The sequence below is a fragment of the Pseudopipra pipra genome, chromosome 12, assembly GCF_036250125.1.
Source record: "Pseudopipra pipra isolate bDixPip1 chromosome 12, bDixPip1.hap1, whole genome shotgun sequence".
Classification (NCBI taxonomy): domain Eukaryota; kingdom Metazoa; phylum Chordata; class Aves; order Passeriformes; family Pipridae; genus Pseudopipra; species Pseudopipra pipra.
Genome location: NC_087560.1, coordinates 2,960,879 through 2,971,634, shown reverse-complemented (window position 1 = coordinate 2,971,634; position 10,756 = coordinate 2,960,879). Strand labels below are relative to the sequence as shown.

General features: G+C 46.7%; 2 protein-coding genes across 6 annotated transcripts in view; one reads left to right on the top strand and one right to left on the bottom strand.

Moving 5' to 3' along the window:
- Window positions 1-10,756, top strand: part of SKIC8 (SKI8 subunit of superkiller complex) — a 110,115-nt gene that overhangs the window by 12,071 nt on the left and 87,288 nt on the right. The gene's annotated exons all lie outside the window — the stretch shown is intronic.
- Window positions 108-5,305, bottom strand: HYKK (hydroxylysine kinase). Of its 5 annotated transcripts, XM_064668386.1 has the most exons (6): window positions 5,111-5,303; window positions 4,911-5,006; window positions 4,288-4,638; window positions 3,421-3,557; window positions 1,307-1,490; window positions 108-633 (listed from the first exon to the last, which is right to left on the bottom strand). In XM_064668386.1, the coding sequence occupies exons 3-6, from the start codon at window positions 4,631-4,633 to the stop codon at window positions 155-157; spliced, it is 1,146 nt and encodes a 381-aa protein (XP_064524456.1). In that variant the 5' UTR covers window positions 4,634-4,638; window positions 4,911-5,006; window positions 5,111-5,303; the 3' UTR covers window positions 108-154. The 5 variants fall into 5 exon arrangements, with proteins under 5 accessions (XP_064524456.1, XP_064524459.1, XP_064524460.1 ...); XM_064668389.1 differs by lacking the exon at window positions 1,307-1,490 and adding an exon at window positions 2,871-2,943 and having other exon boundaries at window positions 4,288-5,006; window positions 5,111-5,305; XM_064668390.1 differs by having other exon boundaries at window positions 1,454-1,490; window positions 4,288-5,006; window positions 5,111-5,305.

Here is a 10,756-nt window from a genome sequence, read left to right as displayed (position 1 = left end):
GCACACTCTGCTGTGAAGGTGAGAAATGGCCACAGCCCCTGGGGAAGGCAGACCAAGCCCAGTTCCCACCCCTGCCTGCAAACAAGTCCCATCCAGTCCAGGCAGCGCCCACTTTATTGCCTTTATTTGGTCCAGTGTCACTGCCAGTGACACCTCAGCAGCCACCGACCGGGGGGCCAGGTGCGCGATGCGTGTACGCCTGGGCAGTCTCAAACCATTTCTTCTCCACCGCTTCCTGGCCCACCTCAAACATTGTCATTAAGTGTTTCCAGCCGGTTCTGGCCGTGATCATGAGGTACTCCTTGTTCTCCGGGTACAGCAGAGCCGTGTGGGCAGCGATGACGAGCGACTGCGCGAACCTGCCGCTCACCAGGAGGAAAAGGGCCCCTCTCTCCTCAGCCGTGAGCGGCACCACGCTCTCGAACCCCGCCAGAACATGCCCCCCAACGCCCAGAGGGTCTGGGCTCTCGATCATCATGTACATGATGGCTATGGCGACCTCAAACACGTAATAGCCGTAGCTCATGTCGCTGAAGTCCAGGATGCCCGACACCCTGTACTGGGGGTTCTCCAGGGAAGCAGAATTGCAGTCTACTAGGATGTTGTGGTCATTAAAATCTCCATGATTGATACCTAAGCACAGGAGAAACAGTACTTAATAATTAATAAGCAGCAGAATTTAACTTCCCCCCCCCCCCGTATTTCTCAGTGGAAGAGCTTTAGGAAGATGCATAGAGGCTCAAACTAACACTCAACTACAAAACCACACGAGTCCCCTGCAGCATCAAGAGGTGCCTTTCACACCATTACTGCTGCCCAGGAACCTCCACCGCACTGACAGCAGTGGAGGGAGGGAATGTTTCAAGGTCTGACTGGTCTGGTACTACCTGTGATATGCTACATGTTTTCCAAATACACAGTAGCAGTTTCCAACTATAAAATTGTCACATTGTCATCGGGATCAATGTGAGCAGAATTCCAAAAGTATGATTAAGTACTTATCTGGGCCTTTATGAAAGGAAGTGGTGCACTCATATATACTCAGTAAGCTGATACAACAGCAGAAAATCATCACCTTAACTGGAAGCAAACTCAGCAGAAAGGAACTGACCCTGACCCTGGACAGCACATTCCTCCTGGCTTACAGATGCTGTGTCCATTCAGCACAATGTCTGCCTATGTCTAGGCGGGGGAGAAAGGAGATTTACTTTTTTGCCTTTTTCTTGCCTTCTACACAGACCCAAACTCCTGAAAGAATTTTCTGTGTCTCATTTCAACACAGTTAAAATGAGAACAAAATACTCACAGGCTCGAAAACTGCTTAGCTTGGGCATCACTTTCCCTTTAAACTGCTCAATAACTTGTTCCACAACTGCACGGTATTTGTTCTGGCCCAAGGCATAAATGTACTGCTCTAGAAGAGGAACATTTGCCAGGTTCCAAATGAACTGACCTCGATGCAGACTTTTTACTGATGGATGATGGAATTTCTTTGGAAAAAGCACACAACAAAACAGGCCATAAGTAGAAATGCTGGGTTTGTGATTAAAGGGCTTGATTCAAAGCCCCTGTTAACTTTAACAGGTTTCTAATGAGACTCACTGAAAAGCACCATTACTTGCACTGTTGCTTTGCATCAAGTAAAAGAATAACCTGAAGAATGATTAAGGCAAGCATCTTACTATCTACACACAGCCTGAATGTTGGTTTTTTCCCATGGTTTAGGTACAAAGATTATATTAAGTCATTTGTCACCTAAATAATCTAAAATTGCTGTTGACTGTCCATAGTGAGACGGGATGTGGGGACTCTGAGGCCTTGCCAAGGCAGAGCCCCAGGCTGGCAGAGCCCAGCCTGCACAGCTGGCACTGCAGGAAGATGTCAGGGCACAAGAGACACAAAACCTGCCAGCATGCTGGGAACAGGCACACTCCGTGCTTTTAAAGGTGGCAGCTGCTGGGGACAAGCTTTAGGAACAGCTGGGGTGTGAAAACCCCTGGGGACAGAGTCCTTCTTGGAGACACTGACCATGACTTCACTCTTATGGGAATTTGTCTTTGTACAACCAGGCCTCGCTATTTCAAACAAACAAGGTCCTTAACCTGCAAATGGAAAAGGTGGTTTGGAAAAGGCACTCAGAGAGGAAAAGCATCTCTCTCCCACTGCACACCCCACACCTGCACTCCTCAAATGCTTATTAGGGTGGCCTGTGGGCCAGATTTGACAGCGCATAGGGCAAATAAAAAGACTTCCCATGAGAGCAGCTGGGGCACAAAACAAAGCATGGCATGTTGCTTTGCTATCAAGGTGATAAAGTAAATTAGATGGGTAAAAAAGACAGGCTGTACTTTCCGGTCTGTCGTCAGGAAACTTAATACCTTAGGTATTATTTTTAGTCCCAACAACATTTTGAAGTTTTGACAAGAATTATTGTAACTTGCTTTCTTTTAAGTGACAAGCCCTGGTAGATGATAATCCATATGTTAAGGGCATAAAGAGCCTTTTCCCTCAGAATTTGCTTTCTCATCAAGTACTTCCTCCTTGGCAGGATCAGTCACAGGCTTATTTTGAGACCAGCTCGCCTATATAAATTGTTTTAATCGCATTATAAGAGTGTGACCAGTGTGCCAGAAGGCAACTGCAAGTTATCTTTCCCAATTGAAAAATGGTTTTGTAATTTAAGAATGTGGTTAGTAAAGCTGGCAATTCACATTTCATAATTGTCTGAAGCTAGCAGTCAGGACATGAGAAGGAAAGGTTAATGAAAGGTAATAAATAATGCAAGAGTTCTTTTATGTATCAAACTTAATTACTGGCTGATTTATCACCTTTATTATCCTGTATAATTACAGAGTAAAGGAAGAACTTACTTTGCATTAAGACTGAGTGGTAGCAGTGCAAATGAGAAGTGTCAGAGACCTCTGTGTGTTGGCACAGCTGGCACTGTAGGGAAGGAACCAGCTGCTACCAATGTTAAATGGTCACAGGGCTAACGACCAGGAGAAAGACACCAAGTCAAAAGGAATTCAAAGTAATGGATCAGCCAGCTGTGCACTACACCAAAATCCTTTAAAACAAGCTTGGCATGCTCCTAATGTGAGCGCCCTCGAGTTCATGCTCCTTATTTGCCAGGTTTGAAACACTAAGCAGGGGAGCTTGGCGTAAGCAGAAGGAAATCCTTGTCTCCCAGTAGGTGGTACAAAAATGCATTGCAGGAGTATCACCAATACCTCATCACAGGTCCTGGAGTGGGGAGAGGCTTCAGCAGCCCAGCTTGGAGCCGACACTGAGGGATGAGTCAGTGACACCTGCATTGGCCAGCCTGCATTCTGCAGCCCGGGAGAGCAGGCAGAGCACAGGAACAAACGCTGAGGACACACTCAGGAAGAAAGAAGCCTGAGGCTGCAGATGGGAACTCACCTCTGCGAGCGCTTTGTCCAGGCTGGCAGCCAGTTTACCGATCTCATACAGGAGCTGGGCACTGGGGGCAATTTTGGCCACCGGCGTTCCTGGCAGGTAGCTCAGCAGTCTGACCATGTGCTTCTTGCTCCCAGGATCTGACAAGCAAGGACAGATCTGTCAGCGGCTTCCATATGTGCTACTGAGTATCAGTTAATGCAAGAGGCAAAAAAGGTTTATCCCAGTGCTGGAGTCGTCAGATGTAGCTGATAAAACAGATTGCATGCAAAGATTTGATTTACCAGGATGTGGTACAATGATGCTGAAACCTTAACACACTTGCAATCTATGCTGGATTTCAAGTCCTTGTGCTTGGGACCGACGCTGCCCACACCCACCCACTGACAGCTTTGCAGCAGAACAGGAGGTCTCAGGAATCTCAGATTTTGCATGAAGGTTACAGTAAAAGCCAAATGTCAACACAATCTTTCTTCCTAGCACTGTCAAAGCAATTTGTTGTGGATTCATAGATGGGTTAGAACTGTATTTCACACCATTCTGTAGGCAAATAATTTCAAGCATCACTTAGTCAATGAGGTGGTTTTTTCCTTTTCTTGTTCATGGACATGTCATATAAATGTTTTATCCAATTCATTATATTGAAGTGATTTCCTAAGTGTTTTCATAGTTAATTATTACTTCTTTGAGTTGCTTGGCTTCTGGTATTTTAAGTTTGGACTATTATGGGTGGAATGCAGGTCACCTGACACATATCCCCTAATATTTAAACAAAAGCCCAGAGTTTCCCTTTAGTACCTACACAGTGTGCCACACACAGGCTCCTGCTGAGCTAAGGGTGGGGCAGCAAAGGTGCTGGCAATTGCTCACCTACGGACTCCAGAGACATTATGGAACCATCTTTTGTGAGATGAGGAGTAGCTGAAGGAAAGCCTTCAGCACTGAGAAACATCATGGCCTGGGTCTGCACTTGGATGAGCTCAGGCTCCCGGCTGTCTGCCGAGTTGGTGATTTTCAGGACATACTCATCGGCACCTTCGGCCCCGTTGTTGTTTCCCGAGACACGCACGTGGAAGTTCTGATCGTCATAGCTGGGGAGTGGCCTCAGCCAAGACACATTTAATCCAAACACCCTGTCAACCAATTCAGCTGCTTCTTTCTCACTCAGTGCTGGTTTGGTCAAAGTCTGGGGTGGACAGTCATTTCCAGAAGACATTGTCTGCAGGAGAAAAAGAGGAGCTGGATGATCTGTACTCTGACACCAGAAGCAGTAATTACTGCAACAAAATGCATTCAGCTGCTGGAGGAGGGTTCCCAAAGAAAAGCCACCAAGCCAGCCCAGGTTTTACATCACAGCTCATCAACTGCTTAGGCTGCACTCCCCCAAGGAAAGACTCCTGGAGGGATGCACTCCATCTGCTCAGAACCAGCAGATGTCAAAAGCTTATTAACTGGGAGTACTTTTATTAGCTCATTTCTAGCAGCAGCCTGACCTGGTATTGTTGATAGGCAGGAATGATTTCCTAAGGAACAGAGCTGCTGAATCCCTGACCAGGAAGTTCCGAATTCACGCCCGGAAAAGACAAGAACTATTTTTTTAGTAAATCCTAACGTTAAAGCAATTTAAATCTTTGCGCTTGGCCACGGCCTTCCAAATCCCTGCGTTAGGAAAAGGCAGCACAAACCTGCAGACAGACGCTCAGCTCCCCCCTCTCAGCAGCGCAGCCGCAGGGATCCCGAGCTCGGCCTCCCCCCCCAGACAGACGAGCAACCACCCCTTGGACTCGGCGGGAGCGCCGACAACCTTTGCCCGGCCCGGGGGGGCACCGGGGGCCTCGCCAGCCCAGCTCCCGCTCCCCGGCACCCGCGGGAGGAAACGGGGGGAGGCGCGGCCGGGGCGGCTCCTGCGCAGGGCCCGGGGAGAGCCGGTCCCGGCTCTCCCCGGGCCCTGCGCAGGAGCCGCCCCGGCCGCGCCTCCCCCCTCCTTCCTCCCGCTGCCCAGAGCGAAGCCTCGGGCACGGCGCTTGTTGTCCAACAGCACGAGCGGGAAGAAGGGAAGGGAAGGTTTGGGAAGGTTTGGGAAGGTTTGGGAAGGTTTGGGAAGGGAAGGGAAGGGAAGGTTTGGGAAGGGAAGGGAAGGTTTGGGAAGGTTTGGGAAGGTAAGGGAAGGTTTGGGAAGGTTTGGGAAGGGAAGGGAAGGTTTGGGAAGGGAAGGGAAGGGAAGGGAAGGTTTGGGAAGGGAAGGGAAGGTTTGGGAAGGTTTGGGAAGGTTTGGGAAGGTTTGGGAAGGTTTGGGAAGGGAAGGGAAGGTTTGGGAAGGGAAGGGAAGGGAAGGGAAGGGAAGGGAAGGGAAGGGAAGGGAAGGGAAGGGAAGGGAAGGGAAGGGAAGGGAAGGGAAGGGAAGGGAAGGGAAGGGAAGGGAAGGGAAGGTTTGGGAAGGGAAGGGAAGGGAAGGGAAGGGAAGGGAAGGGAAGGGAAGGGAAGGGAAGGGAAGGGAAGGGAAGGGAAGGGAAGGGAAGGTTGGGGAAGGTTGGGGAAGGGAAGGTTTGGGAAGGAAAGGTTTGGGAAGGGAAGGTTTGGGAAGGGAAGGTTTGGGAAGGGAAGGGAAGGCACCACTTCCTGTCACAAAGCGAAAACACTTAGAAAAAGTGCTGCCGGGAGATGCCTGTTTGGTTATTTCGGTTAAATCCTTTTATCAGCGCAGCAGATCAAAATCTGTGATGCCTGCTCGGCTGGTGCTAAGAAAAAAAAAAATCTCCCGGAGCAGTTAATTAGGGGTGAGATAAAAAAGGGTTTATTATGCCAAGGCAAAAGATGTTACAAGACGCGTGCCCCTGTGCCTGAGATGTTACATTTTATAATACCATCCATCCAATCCCAAATGTGTCCACCCTGTGGCCTTTACTCTGGACCGCCCCGGGTCCACCCCCTGAAAATGGGTCTGGGGTGTATTTCGGGACCACCTACTTCGTCATCTTCAGAGCACAAAGGGTACACAGTCACACAGTTTTTGACCATGTTCTGTGGTTTAGGCCAAGATACAAGCATTCTCCAAACAATCTAGGCCTTGCCTTGACAAAAGATTAAACATTTCTGCTGTATTCGGGGATATAGGAGCATAGAACGGGGTAAGAGGGCTAAGGAATATGTAAACTAAGGGTGCTAGAGGGAAAGGGACAAGGGAGGGAGGGTTGCTGCTTTTAAAATCTACTTATAAAACTTATAAGGCTTACCAATATTAGAAAAATAAAAAAAACATTAGGGGCTTAAGGCATCATCTGCCAAATGCTTAGACTGAAGACTATATATATATATATATAAATAACAAACCTAAAGCATCTTGCTCAGGATGTCCTTTGGACTGTACCTTCAGACTGAGACCACGTGTCCAGACCTAGAGAATTTTAGACTTAATGACAAACCTCAAGATTAATGAAAAAATCTCTTCTGAAACTCCTAATGAAAAAAAAGTGATCTACAATAGTTGAGATCCTGCTATGACAGAATTATGAACATGAAGAAAAAAGGAATTTAGGAAAGGCATACTGAAGTAAAAACCAACCAACCAAACAAAAAAGCCCCCATGGAAATGAAACAACCTAAACATCTAGATTATAGGTAAATCCATTAGGAATCCTCCATCCCATTATTTCAGTATTATTTGTAATATTATGGATGTGAGCTTGCAAACATTATTTTAATCAAACAGGCAATTCAGAAAAGGGAAACTATTTCCCCAAGAAACAAATTTTCCCCCTCCAGTTTTAGAACAGATGTTACTAGAAGTGACTGGCCAACTACTCTCACCAGAAATCACACAACTAAGTATTTTCAAGAATAAAAGCTCTGAAAAATATTTAGGGTTCCCTCTCTTAATTTCTGAGGCCGACTGAAGCTTTAGCTCGCTGGAACAAGATGGATACAGCAGGAAAGCATTCTTGCTGTGCTTTAAGATTTACAGACACATATTGCTCTCTGCAAACAAAGTTACAATGCACTTTGCAGGTCTGTACCTCGTTACTCTTGCCTCAGTTGCCAGCCAGGAGTGCCAAAACTTAAGACCTATAAACTTCTGTGCTTCTCCTGCCTGCCCAGTGCTCTGGGGGAAGCACACCCTGGCTGTGGGGCAAGGCACAGGGTGAAGGTTGTGCTTCAGCCTCTCTCCATACCTGTAGAAAGATCAGATGTAATTTAGCACCTGCAGGTTGAATTCAAGTCTGAAAAAGCGAGTCTTCAGAGCTGGGCCAGTGTCAGACATCCCCAAATCACTGCTGAGGATCTTGTCACAGCTGTAACCTTGGCCAGTGCTTTAACTCAGAATTTCATCTAGATCCTAAATCATACATTACTCTGAAGGGGAGAAAAAGGTTAGTCAAAAATCATTTGATGTAAGATCCAGTCTGGTATCTGCAGCTCAGCTGACACAGAGAACATCTTTGGACACCACCTAAACATGCTCAGCAAGCCCACGTGACAATCCTAACAAGAAAATGAAACATGCATAATTATATAATACATAATATTATCCCTTTCCCATATCCACCCCACCCCTTCAGACACACTTACAGTACCAATTTACACGTATTCCATTCTACTCAAAACAGATGGTAACATACAAGAACTGTGATACAATTTTCTTTATTAAAAATAATTTACAGCATTGGTAACATTTTATGCGCAATTTTCATCAATCAAACAAGGTTTATCTCTACAATACTTACTGAACTTAAAACTTACACTGTTCTGTTGGCTTTAAACAGCAGATACTGATTTGCAGTTGCTTAAATATGCTTAATATACATGGTTTCATGTTCTTATACTTAGGTGTAAAATGTATAAACATCAACACTATCCCAAAGCTTTCTGGTTTAGGACAGGGAGGAAGAGGGAAGCAAGGAGAGAAAACATTTAGAAAAATTGTAACAGATTTTTCCTCCAAATCAAAATGGAGAGAGAAGCCTGGATTAAACACATCTAACACACCGAGTCACTCCTCAGAGAGGTACATGTCCTCCTGAGATACTACAGAGGTCTAATGAACAACGTTTGGGGGGTGATCACAGCACTTCTGTCCATGCCCTGCACTGCCAGAGGCCCCACCTAAAGGGGTCACTGCTGCCCACCTAAAGCTCACAGGATCCGAGCAGTCCTAAGTTAAACATCTTCCCTTGGCTGCTGGGCTTTACAACATTCACTGCTGGGCTGCTGAGCTGGGCTTTACAACACTCACTGCTGGGCTGCTGAGCTGGGCTTTACAACACTCACTGCTGGGCTGCTGAGCTGGGCTTTACAACATTCACTGCTGGGCTGCTGAGCTGGGCTTTACAACACTCACTGCTGGGCTGCTGAGCTGGGCTTTACAACATTCACTGCTGGGCTGCTGAGCTGGGCTTTACAACATTCACTGCTGGGCTGCTGAGCTGGGCTTTACAACACTCACTGCTGCACAAGGAGTGGGAACAGGCACGTTCCCAGGGATGATGGGGTGTTACCTGCACTGGCAGTTCACCCCACGGGAGGAGCTGGGTCCCACAGCCCCCCTGCACCCAGGGGCACAGACCCCAGGGGAGCAGTCAGCCTGCACAGCTCAGGTGCCACTGACCTGAGATGGACCCGCTGCAGCAACAAGAGCAGGAGCCTCCAGCTGAGCAGCACCAGGCACAGCTCAGAACTCCCTCTCTCTCTCTCTCTCTCTCTCTCTCTCATGGACTGTGAGACACAGGAGTGCAGCAGAACTCAAGTAGCTGCTGTGGTAATGAAAGCCATCATGTCTCTGAAAAGAGTTGAATGCTTTACAGGTGACAACTTGCAGACAAGTCACATCCCTTGAAATTGTGCTTAAGTTCACCAGTTTGCCTTGACAGGGCTTGGATCCTGTCTCCTGAAGCATTGAGAGAGGGTGGGAGGCTGTGTTCCCTTCGAGCTTCAGCAGTTACACAAGCTGTAAACAGGCTTGGAGTTGCAGTTTTATCATCTGCATCAGGCATCACAATGTGCCAGCACTAAATTCCCATTTTCTCCCCAGTAATGTACATTTTCTTGAACTAAATCAAGAATATACACTTTGAGCTGGGATAAAATAGCATTAGACACCGTTGTACAAGGAGTAAGATCTGCTCAGTCACTCTGGATAGAATCAGTGGGAATGTAGCACAGAGCAGGGACTCATTCAGCATTCAGCTGGATATTACAATCAAACTGCATCCACTGATCCCCCTTATCAGTGGCAGGAGTCACCGGAAGGGTTTTCATCTCACCTGAAAGGAAACCACATCAAACTAGTGAAACATAAAAACAGATTACACACAACTTCAAACTTTAGTGCACTCTGTCTAATAGAATAGAAAAAGATATATTGAAGTTTTGTCAGTGAAATTAAATTAGTTTGGCCTTTGAACAGTCAAAAAATGAATTACACTGTAATTATATAACTGTGAGAGGTTTTGGGGGTTTTGTTTGGGTTTTTTTTTAAGGACTGTCAAACATACTATTTAAAGAATTGAACAGTGCATCTGTTAGTTTGCAAGTCAGCTAGCTTAGTGTCTGGTTATAAATTAAAAGCACAGGTAAGTAAAGCTAATATTTTGATATTTAAGACAATGTTTATCAAGAACAAAAAGTCTTCAAGCAAAAGGCAAGTACTGCAGTTTTGTTCTCCAGCAGCAATTAATCTCTACACAAACCCCTGGAGGTGTGAGGAATCTTTTCAGGATACAGGAGCACAGCAGGAGCGGGTTGGAGCTGCACCCCTTGGACACAGCAACGCCCAGGGAGTGGGAACACAGCGGCTCTGCAGCAACTCTGCACCTTGTGCTGATCTGAACTGTGGGACGGGGTTTGCCCTCCCTGTGCTGACAGTCACAGCCTCTGCAGGGCCACAGGAGACTCCTGCAGTGTGCTGGGCTCCTCCACAGGGCAACGGGACATGTGGGGAGAGCTGTGAACTGACAGCACATGAGAAGCAGTAAAAGGCAGCACGGCCACCTGGCCCTTCAACATCTGACAACTTATTAGACACAGGTTGTAATTAAAGCAGAGGAATTTAAACAGTCCTAGGAGATGTTTTTAAAGATTTTTAAAGGCTAAAACCCTTCAGGGAGGTACTTTGATGATATTGCAGACAGCACAGGAAAATCTGATGCCACAAACAACAAACTGCATCCCTTGAAGCAGATATGACAAACTTCAACAGAAGGGCATCAACCAAACAACTGTGAGCTTTGTTTTTAAATGCAGAAATGTTTCCCATATTTCTAAGCACACATTTCATAGCTTGAGCAGTTTTAAATCTGTATCCAGATGAAATATAGTCCCATAATAAAGGTAAGGAGGTCATCAT

Coding starts and splice junctions, on each gene's coding strand:
- HYKK (XM_064668388.1), bottom strand. CDS start 4,633: ATGTCTTCTGGAAATGACTGTCCACCCCAGACTTTGACCAAACCAGCA. Junction 1,491..3,420: donor TGGACAAAGCGCTCGCAGAG/GTGAGTTCCCAT, acceptor CTTTTTCCAAAG/AAATTCCATCATCCATCAGT. Junction 634..1,306: donor GCTAAGCAGTTTTCGAGCCT/GTGAGTATTTTG, acceptor TCCTGTGCTTAG/GTATCAATCATGGAGATTTT.